This window comes from Pelobates fuscus, chromosome 12, assembly GCF_036172605.1.
Source record: "Pelobates fuscus isolate aPelFus1 chromosome 12, aPelFus1.pri, whole genome shotgun sequence".
Classification (NCBI taxonomy): Eukaryota; Metazoa; Chordata; class Amphibia; order Anura; family Pelobatidae; genus Pelobates; species Pelobates fuscus.
Genome location: NC_086328.1, coordinates 34,239,031 through 34,253,531, shown reverse-complemented (window position 1 = coordinate 34,253,531; position 14,501 = coordinate 34,239,031). Strand labels below are relative to the sequence as shown.

The 14,501-nt window shown below is 41.9% G+C and overlaps 1 protein-coding gene across 1 annotated transcript in view; it reads left to right on the top strand.

The window, feature by feature from the left end:
- The window catches only part of BCO1 (beta-carotene oxygenase 1), a 35,287-nt gene extending 29,338 nt beyond the window's left edge, over nucleotides 1–5,949 (top strand). The window contains exons 10-11 of the mRNA XM_063437227.1: nucleotides 3,737–3,848; nucleotides 5,303–5,949. Of these exons, the coding sequence (XP_063293297.1) occupies nucleotides 3,737–3,848; nucleotides 5,303–5,463 (273 nt within the window). The 3' untranslated portion in view covers nucleotides 5,464–5,949. The remainder of the gene's footprint in view (nucleotides 1–3,736; nucleotides 3,849–5,302) is intronic.
- Nucleotides 5,950–14,501: the final 8,552 nt, after the last annotated feature.

The following is a 14,501-nucleotide window of genomic DNA, read 5'->3' as shown; positions in this document are numbered from 1 at the left end:
TTCAGTCGGATTCTGGATCCCCTTTGTCTTCTCGTCGGAGCCACTGTTGGCGGATAATCTTCGGTAGGTCCGGGGTAAGGAGGAAGTTTTGGGTGCCAAATTGAGAAAAGAGAGTTGTCGTTGGGGTGCATGGCGGGGTCGTTTTCTTACCCCCCATTTACCAACTTGCGGGTATCGCCCTTGTGGCTGGTACCTAAAAAGGAGCCTGGCTCCTTTCGGTTGATTCATCACCTGTCCTACCTGGCTGGGAGGTCGGTGAACGATGATATCGATAAGGAGTTCAGCAGGGTGCGTTATTCCTCGTTTGACAGGGCCCTGTCATTGGTTAGGGAAGCGGGGTTGGGGGCACTCCTGGCTAAATCAGACATCGAATCGGCCTTTCGGTTATTGCCGGTTCACCCAGAATGTTATCACCTGCTGGGTTGTCGATTCCACAGGTCGTTTTTCTACGACATGTGCCTGCCCATGGGTTGTTCGATATCGTGTTCTTATTTTGAAATGTTTTCCTTGCTTTTGGAATGGTGCGTGGTTCAGTATTCGGGTTTGGATTTGGTTGTGCACGCGCAAGGAAGGGGAGGCATGACTGCTGCCCTGCAGTAAGGGGGTGGGAGTATGAAGGATACATTGTGCCTATATGGTGGGATATAAGAAGGAGAGCAGAAGGGAGGGTACTCACCAGTGCAGAAGGAGCAGTCTGGAACAGTTTCCCGCCCGCCCTCCCTGTTTTTTCCTATGCTATGTGATGGTTTCTGGCTTGTGGTGTTGTTTGTTTCTGTTCTTGTTTTGTCACAGCTATGGCGGAGTTCCTGGCCAGCTCACATAATGCACGGAAAGGATTTGGGGAGTCGCAGCCTGCTAGGGCTGATGGCCGAAGGCAGGCTGTACGAACTCTGGAAACTTGGAGTAACTTGGAGTATCTGTCTGTTGGGTAGTCATCCCAACAGCTGACAGGTGGAAATGCTGGCTGTGTTAAAGTTTAATAAAGCTGTGGCAGTTGCCCTTACCCAACAATCAGGTGTCATGTCGTTATTGGGGGTAACGGGTTTGGCATTTGGGTCAGCAGTCAAGTTTGCTCATTCCTGACTTCCCTAACTTCTGTGAATTGTTTGAGGATGAATTCTGAAGTAAAACCACTCTGGCGATCTTGCAAAATCTAGCAGATATGAAAACTTAGGGCCATTTAGAAAAGTGTGAATTGTCAGGTATTTAAAATGTATTTCACATTTAGGCTACATGAAAATAAAATCTCCAGGCAGTTATGTTAAAAGTCGGTTATTTTTGTCTAAAGTTTGAAATTCAGATTGAATTCCCTACAATGGACGCTGTACTTAATAAACCTGTGAGGTACAGTTTCATTATACCTGAGGATTGTAGGAAAATACATTATAAAGATGCTGCTGAGAATCATGGGAAGTTGAGCTGTCAGCCTGAATTATGGTCTGATTGTGAAGGAACCTCCGAAGGATTCTGCAGCACTGCTAATAATTACCAGTTGGCTTAACATCAGCATTTTCTGGGTTCACAGGTTCAAGTTCACTTCCTATAAAAAACAGGAATATCTATAATTATCTCTCTTTATCATACAGCAACCATTTAGCAACTCTCTGTTTTGCATTGTCCTGGAGAACTTTGTATTTCATGTTTCAGCATAAAATATTAAGAGCGCTGGTGCAAATATTTTGCCTTTATATTATTGTTGATAGAAGGTATGACGATTCTTAGAACTGAGAAAGGAACATTTACTTAAAGGAACACTCTGGGCACCATAACAACTTAATTGCCAAGTTCTGCGGGCGCTTTCTTACTTGAAGGGGTTAAGTCATTCTTAAATTGTTTAACCCCAAAGGCTGCCTTTAGTGCCTGATCTCCATTTCCCCCAGCGGCATGCACTTCTGAAAGTTCCTTTTTTCTTTATAAATGGGGAGCGAACTACGGTTTGGCTTAGCGCATTAGCTGACTACGCTAGGCAATCCGCGGCGCCCCTGCCAGATTCAGAAGTCAGATGGCACTGGGGCAATTTAAGATCTGGTGCTGGAGACAATCTCTGGTGTTCTGGAACGGTTTAAAACCTTAAAGGGACACTATAGTCTCCTGAACAACTTTAGCTTAATGAAGCAGTTTTGGTGTATAGAACATGCCCCTGCAGCCTCACTGCTCAATCCTCTGCCATTTAGGAGTTAAATCCCTTTGTTTATGAACCCTAGTCACACCTCACTGCATGTGACTTGCACAGCCTTCCATAAACACTTCCTGTAAAGAGAGCCCTATTTAGGCTTTCTATATTGCAAGTTCTGTTTAATTAAGATTTTCTTATCCCCTGCTATGTTAACCTCCCTGGCGGTATTCCCGAGCGTGACTCGGGGTTAATTTTCGCTGCCAGAAGCGGTAACCCCGAGTCACGCTCGGGGTAGATAAGATGTACTTACCTCCGCTGCGATCCGCTTCGGGAGGACTGCCTCACAGCCCAGGCAGCCCTCCCACGGCAAATCAGGCCCCCGGGGGCCATGTGATCGCTCTCAAAGAGCGATCACATGGCCCTCTATAGCTGGCTGTGGATCTGCCAGCAGGGGGACTGTTTTAAAATATCAGACAGTCCCCCTGCTGGTGGGAAGTATAAAAAATAAATAAAAGACAAGTGTAAAAATAAATGAAATATATTTTTATATATATATAATATGTATATATATTATATAATAATATATATATACATATTATATATATGTAACGTCATACAAAGTGTATTTTAATATTAATATAAGTATATATATTAATATTAAAATACACTTAGAATGACGTTACATATATATAATATGTATATATATATTATATATATAATAGATGTACATATATATATAATATATAAATACGTATAATTAAAATAATAAATAAATAAAATAATAAAATAAATAAATAAAATATTGAAACAAAATTTAAAATAAATTATATATGCATATGTAATTTCATTCTAACTGTATTTTGTTATTAATATATATATATCGGTAACAAAATACACTTAGAATGACATTCTATATATATCTATATATATATATAAAATACAAATAACCGCAAATATATATATATAGATAAATACATATAATTACATAAAAGATTACATTAGTATACACGTAGAATTTAAATACCTATAAATGCATATATATTAAAATTTTACATGTATATTTAAATAATCTTTTAACGTAATTATGTGATTTGATTAATTAAAATTTGATTGACATGCCTGACATGGGGGCAGAACTGGGCGGGTAATTCAAATGCAAAAAAATGGTACCGCTTTTGGTACAAAATTCCTGACATAATCATACCGCCAGGGAGGTTAATAGCTTGCTAGACCCTGCAAGAGCCTCCTGTATGTGATTAAAGTTCAATTTAGAGATTGAGATACAATTATTTAAGGTAAATTACATCTGTTTGAAAGTGAAACCAGTTTTTTTTTCATGCAGGCTCTGTCAATCATAGCCAGGGGAGGTGTGGCTAGGGCTGCATAAACAGAAACAAAGTGATTTAACTCCTAAATGACAGTGAATTGAGCAGTGAAATTGCAGGGGAATGATCTATACACTAAAACGGCTTTATTTAGCTAAACTAATTTAGGTGACTATAGTGTTCCTTTAAGGTAGGAGTGCGCACCATAACAACTAACTTTATATGATGTGTTTCTTTAATTAGTTGGGTATTCTGTGTATAGTGGATAATCGTGACAATTTTGCCTTTTATTCAGATTGTGAAGTTCGACATTGTGACAAAAGAAATGATTATTTGGTCTGAAGACATGTGCTGGCCTGCTGAACCACTGTTTGTACCACACCCTGATGCTAAAGACGAAGATGATGGTAATTTGTTTGTTGTTTATTAAAAAATACTATATTTTGCAGTCTACACTGAGACACACTAAAGAAGATTAAGAGAAAATCAGCTCAGATGGCGTGAAGAAATCATGCAGGAATAATCCGCTTTGGGAGACTTAAAAAGGGGTTATTTATGAAAAAAAAAATCAATCTACAATGAAAGAATTAGCGAGAATATTCAATTCATACCTATGGTGACAGTTACACTTTACAATTTGATCTACAGTTTCTCTTTAAAATAACCCTTAATATCTATTTTGGTGATTGTTAGAAAGAGTGTATTTGTCGTATATGGTCAAGAAGGGCACTGAACTTGCTAGTGTCTACAAAGTTGCAAAATATTAAATAAGTCTCTAGTGTTAGGAAAAGTGCCTGTTTTCTAAAGATGTTGCTATGTTATTTAAAGGATCACTATAGTTCCTGACACTATATCATCCTTGGGAGCCCCCCACCCTCAGGGTCCCCCTCCCGCTGGGCTGAAGGGGTTAAAACCCCTTCAGCCACTTACCTTAATCCAGTGCCTGGCTCCCATGGCGCTGGTGACCTCTCCTCCCCCGCCGCCGTCCGCTCCCCGAGTGGAGTGGAATGCGCATGCGCGGCAAGAGCCACGCGCGCATTCTAACAGTCCATAGGAAAGCATTTCTCAATGCTTTCCTATGGACGTTCTGCACACTGAATGCAATTTTCGCATCAGAAGGACAGCCACTAGAGGTTGGATTATCCCTGCTATGTAAACATGTGAAGGGTTAAAACCTGAGGGACCTGGCACCCAGACCACTTCATTGAGCTAAAGTGGTCTGAGTGACTATAGTGTCCCTTTAATCCTGTGTTTTTACATGCTGTTTTTTTTTTTTTTTACCTTGGATGGGCCAAATTATTCTAAATACTGTGGGATTGAACATATTTTACATTTCTTGGTACACCTTGAGTCTTTTGGGTATTATCCTCCAACACCCTGTCCATATCTACCTACGCTTCCCCCAGGTTCCATTGATCCCTCATTCCTGACCCAACCACTCCACTTCCCCCATGTGATTATTTAATCAGCATGCCGAATCATAAAGTGGAATAAAACCAAAAGTACTCATCTTAACATATTCCTCATTCATACATACATCAAGTTACCTGCTTTTTTATATTCTTTATTTAAGTACAGGCATTTAGATGATACAATGTAATCTGATAAATACATATCCAAACAGTGCTTGATTAGACCTGCACAATTTCTTGCTATCTTAAGGTTTGGTTCGGCTATCATTTTGGTCTTGTAGGGTATGAGCAAAAAGATGCAGCATTACAGAACCTAAATATATTTAGAACTATCTATAGATGTTCTAATGTCTGATTGTGTCTTCTGACCCAATAATGTCATAATTTCCTTTGTGTGAAACAAATATTTGATTTGATTTTTTATATTTTGGTTTTTTTTTTTTTTGTAGGTGTGATATTGTCCTCCATTGTATCTTCTAACCCAAAGAAGTCCCCGTACCTGCTGGTGTTAGATGCAAAAACATTCAAGGAGTTGGGGCGTGCATATGTCAAAGCAAACCTTCATCTTGACCTCCACGGAATCTTTATCCCAGAGAAGAATTACCTCTAGCCACCAAAAGTCTGAAGTCACAAAACATGGAGTATCTTGCATGATGATATTGATCGGATATTTCCCTAGTATTTTTTAAAAATGAAGAATATTCTGCTCAGTACAGTCCTCGGAAATGGAAAAGTGTTTTTTAAATGTGTTCTTTTTGCATAGCACACATTGATATGGAATCAAATCTTAAGGATCTCCAAAGAGTCCAATGAAAAAACTCAAACTTAGGCTCATCTTGGGAAGACAAGCATATTCTATTTCAGAAAATAAATCATATTATAAAGGGAAGCATCACGTGCTTTCAAACTGGACTTTGCAACTGACAGAAGGGCAACTAAGTTCTATCAACGTAGATATTCTGCTTGATAATAACATAGACAAAGAATATCTGTAGTCATGGTAAATACTGCATATCAGTAGGTGAATTATCTATTTTCTGCATATGCAATGCACAGAGAATTTCAAGGCCTCATTATGTCATGCAACAGATAGAATAGCTTCTGTTGTGGTTTAAATTCAGCAGACAGCAAGATGTTCATTAATCCATATTAGCTTCCTATTACAATACTGTCAGGTCTGCGAAGGCGGGAGTAGTATTTTTATTCTTGGTCTCAAAATTCTGTAATATGTCCTTTATTGTATATTGTTTGTACATAGAAATTTAAGTTTAAATCTAGTAACATTTTACGTGTAAGTGCATCCTTTTACAGAGGCACATTCATTTTTTGATTTTGAGAAGGTAGCTTACACGAATCTAGATGCTTGCCATTTTCTCGCTGAATGGGGACACAGTCCATTTACAGCTGAACTACCTCTGATGCGGATTTCATTTGAAAATTAGTTATGCACTGCATACGCTAAGAGAAAACAGCCTGATATACAATTTCAGAAGCTGTGCATTGATGCTGCTAACAATAACTATATCTGATAATCATTAGGGGCTGTCCATGGGGAGGAAACGCCATGCACTTTAACCCCTTAAGGACACAGGACATGTGTGACATGTCATGATTCCCTTTTATTCCAGAAGTTTGGTCCTTAAGGGGTTAAAATTTACATGGTATTTTCTTAAATTTACCAGGGCATCCCTTCTCCAATGTTTATATCTCTTCATTTGGGTTTCTCATTTCATGTATAATTCGGAGTATATATAATGGTGTTAGTATACCCATTTTTGATTTGTTAAGCTTATTATAACTTTTTTCCCCAGACAAAGGATTGACACTGTAGTCAGTGTTAGACCATTGTTGTTAGATCCTTAACAATATTTTGTTAGCCGGTCTAACTTTATCATTTACATTATTTGTCGAGCAATAAAAACTACTTATTTAGCATCAATAATTTGTGCTAATACCAGCACCACTAAATCTATTGAGTGCCAGTGCCGTATTTTGTATTTTCAGTAAAAAGAAAGGTATACTACTATACCATCACACTGCTCACATTTGATCAGTACTATTGCAAAAAACTTTGGGCAAAATATGCCCCGTATTACAGATGAGCAGTTCACTCACACGTGACATGTTCAATTGTCAGAGCCTACTACACAGTATGCCTAGCAGCTGCTATAAAAATGTGAAAGTCTTGTCAATTCCCACACAATATGAATATTATTGAATAATTGTTAGAAAGCGTACATCTTTAGAATACAGTAATACATGTGTTGAGGGTGATGTTATTGAGCTAGATGCAAATAAAAAAGCCTTATAACGTGTTTATAATTACTATATAAATGATGGCACTGATACATTTTTCTATTCTGTATTGTACCTTTTGTAATGTATGTGTAATATATAAATTAACACATTTTGATCAGTAATTTAATCATTTGAGTGTCTAAAAAACGGTTTATTGTCTCTGTCAATAAATTTTACTATGGATTATAAAGACGTTTGATATTTATTTGCATGTTGGAAAAAGATATGTATTGTGCACGGTGGTCTGTTGAAATAACAACTATAGCTTAACAAAACTGTATTCCTAATGCTACAGTGTCTCTTTCCCTCTAGTGTTACTTACCCGCACCCCCACCTTGCGAGTAAAGGGGTAAAACCCCCCCCCCCCCCCATTTATTTATTTTTATTTCTTATTTGTGAGTGAGCAATCAGGTGGAAAGACAATAATCATACATGTCACAATAAACAGCAGGCGTTAGCGAAGTACAACATGTATCAGTACAGCAAGTTGCACAGTGGTACATCCACTACGTAAAAATAGTAGACAAAAACAACAGTAATGCAAGGGGCAATATATATATATATATATTTATGTCTCATTTATATGTTTTATAATATCTGTAGTCCACATTGATATATTTTGGCGCAGCCCTGCATTACTGTTGTTTTTGTCTTCCATTTCCATTATAGAGGGTTAGAGGGTTACCCTCTGCTAGGCCGCTGCCCATCTACGTTTTATTGTTAGCGCTAACCTCCTTTATCTTTTTATATCTTGTAAAAATAGTATAGAAGGGTTGCACGCAGGCAACCTGCTCTTTATATCATCATGCCTTTCTGTCATCTGCCCCCTCCCCCCCCACTAATCCCTAGTTCACATTTGCTAGAATTTTTAATTTTCAAAACCGTACTCATTATCTAATTATGCCTTAGGTTGTGGGTGGTCCATGAAAAGCCCGTTGTTGTCTCCACATCAAATTTTACCTGACGGTGTACCGCTCTGCCACTGATCTGGTAGCCCCAAGATTTGGACCTAGCTTTTGGTATTTTAGGGTGATGCTGCTGTCATCAAATTAGAATGGTTATACGAAGAAAATGAAAAAATTTAAACAAGGGACAAAATTTAGATATCAGAAGGTAGAGGGCACAAAAAAAAGGGGGGGGGGGGGGAGGGGGTAACCCTTAAATGGCGAAGCGTGCACGTCAGGGGCTCTGGACACATACTGACACATTATTGGTGTTGGCACCTAACGCTCTGCTTATCAATTGCTAAATTACCGGCATCAAGTTCTTTCATGTCCAGCATCTCAGGAGTGCATATTGGAGACTCTTAACACTAATTTTGTGTACTCTGTACATACTTTATTTCTCTTTCTTTTTCCTTTATTATGTTTATGGGGGAGATAAGGGAAGATCAGGCATTTTATTAAGGGGTGCCCTTGAAGGCACCAGACTCAGGAATCTTTATTCTACACGCCTTCCTCTGTCACTGTCTGTATATTTTCTACTACCTAGGCAACCTGTTCAAAAACTATTTGTAAACCCTCTCTTTATACTTTGACCTATTATTTAGATGCAGCTAGCACTTAGGCAACTTGTGTGACTTATCAGGTTAACTGCTGCCTGTCAGCAGTCCTTCACAGGTGAGCTACTACTTTGTGCTCCGCTGTGGTCAAGCATAAGATAACATCATTCAGTGCAGGCAGCCGTTGTTACACTAGAATATACTGCTAGGTATCTTGCAGAAAAAACGGAGTCAGCTCAGCAACCCCTTATTTTACACTTTACTGCTTGCAGGGGAGGGCTGGCAGCCTTAGGCCTGGGGGGCAAAACCAGTCAAGTGGCCCATTGCGCCACCAAATCAGTTCACCATCCATGCCCACCTTTTTCTGGTTTTATAACGGATATTGATGTTATGCTAATCAGTAGCTCTTTGCCATACCCACTCCTTCACGGCTCTGACTTTCAATGTTGTCAGAGCACAGGCTGAGAATCTCTGAGCCTGTGCTCTGACTCACTAACTGAGCGCCGGAACCACGAGGGAGAGGATATGATCTGATTGCACCTACTGCTGGTGCGCACCAGTGGACCACCAGCGAATCGTTTAAATTAAATATGCTGGTGTACCCAACTTGTGAGCTGTGTTGGCCGCCGGGCGCCTCTGTTGTCATGGCACCCTGCGTGACCGCACAGCTTGCCCACCCTAACGGCTGGCCCTGCTGACACACACTGATGTTACTACTTAGACATCCCTCAATATTAATACAGAGATGAGAGTAAACACCAATAAACTGTGGAAACAGAGCTGATCCCCCCAAATTTATAAAGGTTTGCTTAGAGGATTTATTCAAGATTAAATCATGCCTCCTCCTCTCTCCCCCATGCGCTGCTCTGTAGGCTGGGAGGAAGTGAAGAGTAATCACAGTCTCCCAGCACAACGCCATCTGTGGCTGCATGGGGAACAGCTGTTTAATGTAATGCTTGCAGGACGGCCAGCTGCCGCAGAACCTCTTTGTTTCCGTCTCTGCAAAGGGCTCTAGGCACTGCTTGTTGTGAGTGTGAGCCACTGTAAATTAGGGGCAGAGGGCACTTGCACTGCGGTCAAGACGGGTCTGGGCAGGAGGAGAGTGCAGTGCAATCAGTGCACTCCCCTCCTGTGGGTCACCGGTCGCCGGTGCAAGGATTTTTGCCACCCTAGACAAAATATAAATTTGCCAACCCCCCATGTGACATCACAATGCCCCACCCATATGATCTGCCATATGAACTAACGCCAGTGCTGCACACAGTGTGTATTTACATTAAAAAGCCTGCAGGGACCAGCTATAGACACCAGAACCACGTCATTAAGCTATAGTGTCCCTTTAATGTGAGGTAAATTATAGATTAGTGTCACTAATAATATACTAGATTGCCTACTTACAATTAGATGAGGATGATGATGGGCTGTAGTTTGGCTCCACTGGTTTGGTGTAGAACAGGACCTCTGGAGGCTGTTTGCAACTGTGGTCACAAAATTCAACGTTCTGGGAGAATTGGAAGCAGCTCCATTTTTGGGGGGCCTCTTACACAGCTCAAGGTCTGGGCCCCAGTGCCTGACGGTGAGTATGCCCATAAGGCCCACTCATAAGTCCACTTATATGTTCCACCCACCCATGAGCTCGCTCACAGGGAGTGGAGTGTGTAGGGGATGTGTTATGTGTTATCTCATATGTGTGCTTATGGTATGTAGTGTATAGGGATACCAGTTTGTGCATGTGATGCAGTGTGTTTGTGTGTAGTGGAAGCAGTGTGTATTTGTGTATAAGGGATGTATTATGTGTTTCTGGTTGTGTGTGAGGGATGCATTGTGTGAATCTGTGTTTGTATGCATAAGGGATGCAAGGTGTGTGTCTGTATGTGTGTGCATTGAGTGTAAGAGATGCATTGTGTTTCTGTGTGTATGTAAGAAAAACAGTGTGTGTGTTTGCATGTGTGTGTAAGGGTTTGCATTGTATGTTTCTGTGTATGTGTGCAAATGATGCATTGTCTTTATGTGTAAGGGTTGCATTGTGTGTGTGTGTGTAATGGATGCATTGTGTGTTTCTCTGTGTGTAAGGGAAGCATGTTCCGTTTCTGTGTATGTATAGGGATGCATTGTGTGTTTCTGTGTATGTATAGGGGTGCATTGTGTGTTTCTGTGTATGTATAGGGATGCATTGTGTGTGTGTGTGTGTGTGTGTGTGCGCGTAGTGTTAAAGAGCTCCCTGTCCTATAGAGCTGTCCCTTCTGTCCCTTAGAGCTCTCCCCTGACCCTTAGTGGTCTCTCCTCTCCCCCACCCTCCCCTAGCGGTCTCTTCTCACACTCACCCACCCTCCCTGTGCTCTTCTCAACCCCCTCCACCCTCCCTGTGTTCTTCTTACTCCCCCCCTTGTTCTTCTTACCCCCTTCTTCTTATTACTCCCCCCTTCTTCTTACCCCCTCTTCTTCTTACTCCCCCCTCTTCTTCTTACTCCCCCCTCTTCTTCTTACCCCCTCTTCTAATTACTCCCCACTCTTGTTCTTACTCCCCCCTCTTCTTACTCCCTCTCTTCCCTCTTCTTACTCCCCTCCCCTCTTTTTACTCTCCCCCTCTCCCCTCTTTTTACTCTCCCCCCTCCCCTCTTTTTACTCTCCCCCTCCCCCCTCTTTTTACTCTCCTCCCCTCCCCTCTTTTTACTCCCCCCCTCCCCTCTTTTTACTCTCTCCCCCCCTCCCCTCTTTTTACTCTCTCCCCCCCTCCCCTCTTTTTACTCTCTCCCCCCTCCCCTCTTTTTACTCTCTCCCCCCCTCCCCTCTTTTTACTCTCTCCCCCCCTCCCCTCTTTTTACTCTCTCCCCCCTCCCCTCTTTTTACTCTCTCCCCCCCTCCCCTCTTTTTACTCTCTCCCCCCCCCCCTTCTTCTTACCCCCTCCCCTGTAGGTGGCCGAGCTGCACTCCGGTCCGCGGTCCCGGCCGGAGTGATAGGAAGGTGCTTAGTGTGCACCTTCCTGTCAGTCCGGCCGGGTACAGGAAACAGAAACTCCTGTTCCGCGCGGAACAGGAGTTTCTGTTTCCTATACCCGGCCGGACTGACAGGAAGGTGCACACTCAGTGTGCACCTTCCCATCACTCCGGCCGGGACCGCGGACCGGAGTGCAGCTCGGCCACCTACAGGGGAGGGGAGGGAAAAGCAGCTGCAGCCGTCTGAGCCCTCTTTACAGAGCGCTCGGCGGCTGCAGCATTTAAAGGGCCGGCCTGCCGCGGCCGGTCCTAAAATAATTTTGGGCGGCCTGGGGGGCAATTGCCTCCCTGCCCCCCGGCCCAGCCCGCCCCTGACTGCTTGACAGCAACCTTTAATTTATCATCCATACGCTGCTATGATCTAGGCAGCTTTTGTGATATTTAACTGGCTAATCGCCGTCTATCAGAAATCTGTCTCAGCTGAACCATTATCTTTGATCTTTCTGAGGTTAAGCACCATAGAACATTATCAATTGTTGTATGTGGAGTTAACCCATGTCGTTAGTTGTACTATCATATAGGGCGTTACTTCTCCATAAATCTTTCAACTATTGACAGCACTGGTTTAGCAGTCGTCTTATCTCCCCCTTCTTGTTACAGCTATTAGTGATATTTAATATAGTATCACTTATATTACTTGGGAATACACTGATGTTATATTGTAGCAAAACAGTATTGCTTCAGCATTAATGTTATTATGTATACACTTTTACAGCTTGTATAAGTAGTCACAGAGTTTTACTCGCTGTATAGTCTCCACTCACTCCTGCTGTTCATATTATTTTTATTTTCTATATTTTTATTCTAGATTTATTTATCAAAAGTAACTTTTTAAGCCTATAATCTTCTCAGCAAATCATACACAGGTAGAATGGCATTTTTTTCTTTTTTTGTTTGTTAATTCTCTATCAAATTAGAATGGGTAAGCAATCCTAAGGTAATGTGTCTGTGCTCGCGCACACAATGTTTTGTCGTGAACCTCAGCGCTCAAGGCCAGACAGCTTCCCAGAAATGCGTATGAGTTCACTTCCCAAGGGTGTGTTGTGCGTATAAGGTTTCGCTAGAGGGGGAGAGAGAATACAAGAAGGCAAAGACAAGAGAGAAAAGAGAGTAGGGTAGGCGAGGAACAACGGACGGTGGATGAGGTGCGGGGAAGGGGTATTTGCTAAGAGGCAGGCAGCCGGCGAGCCATCTTCTGCTCAGTGCGTCTTAGAGTCTGGACCCCTCTCATGTGTGACCGCCATGTTATCTTTACTCAATGTACTCCTCCCATGGTTCCCACGTCTTCTTAAAGGCCTTTGTGGCCCCCCTTACTTGTGCTGTCAATTTGACCACGAGATACATGTGCTTTAGTTTGTGGAGTACAGTGTCTATGGGGGGAAATGTGAGCCAAAGCCAATTTTGGGTCAATGCTCACCTGCCTGCCAGTATATTTTGTTTAGAAGTGCTTGTTCTGCCTTAGTCCAGTTGTCTTTTGGTCTAGAGAGCAAGAATACCCAGGGATCCGGGTCTAATTGTTTGTGTAATATTTGGGAGACTAAAGTGCATACGTTTTTCCAGAACTCTTGCACCTGTGGGCAACTCCACCACATGTGGTGGTATGCGCCTCTGGACCCACACAGTCTCCAGCAAAGGTCTACTCGGGTCTTGTGCATATGATACAGTTTTACAGGAGTGGTGTACCAATGGAACATGATCTTGTAAGACTGTTCTTGGAAGGTCATGCAGATAGATTTTTTCCTGTTAGCCTCTTATATGTCCTGCCATTTTATTCCCTTAAGGACCTCTTCCAATTCCGCCTCCCATTTGTCCGTGTAGTCTAGTCTGCCCCAGTTTGTAGTGTTAGAGCCCAGGTGAACATATAACATGGTGATAAGCCCTTTATGAGAGGTGTCAGAGTTGCAGAGACGCTCTTAAAAAGTCAGTGGGGTGCGAGCTGCCTATTTAATGCATGATTGGATGGCAAAACACCTGCATATATCTAAAGAAGTCAGCCAGTGTTAGTGTGGTTCTAGTTTGTAGAACGTTAAAGGGAATGACCGCCTCTCCCATGTATAGTTGGTGAATGCGCTGAAGCCCTGCATATTCAAGTCCCTTAAATTCCCTGGCTCGCATGCCTGGCAAAAAGGCCCGATTTCAATGTATATACAGAGAAAGGATTACATTTTAGTGTAGGACCCACCAATAATGGGGTACTTTGAAAGTAGTGGTGGGCTTAACAACATATGGCCATATGGTGGAACCAAATCCCCATATTTATACTTAGTAAGGCATTTTAGTAGCCTTCTTTGTTTCTTATATTTTTTTGTAGTCTGAGTGCGCCGCAACTATTTATTCTCTCATTCATGAAGTTTTGGTCACAGCGGCAGCACCTTTCATACAAAATTCAGGTCTCGGGAGTGCCCCCTATCCTTTCTCTGTTTATATTATATTTGGAATCCAGACCAGATTCCTTAGGGGTTAAGCACCCCGCCCAGGCCCCCCCAGCTTCAGAGTCTCCTTTAGAGGTGGCCACAGGTGTGTATATATAGGAGGAGTTTATCAATAGTCAGTTCACTTTTATTATTTTTTCCAGCTAGCACAGTCATCTGCATTAGTGAGTATACTCATCTTTAGCACCAACACATTAACTATTTAGTTTTAACACTGTTTTTAATTGCTTTCATCACTTATGTTTGTATACTCACTATGCTCTTACTAGTATTTAATTTAACACTTTTATTTTTAACACTATTACTATGTATTTGCCCCCCACATTTTAGTGTAGGACCCACCAATAATGGGGTACTTTGAAAGTAGTGGTGGGCTTAACAACATATGGCCATATGGTGGAACCAAATCCCCATATTTAT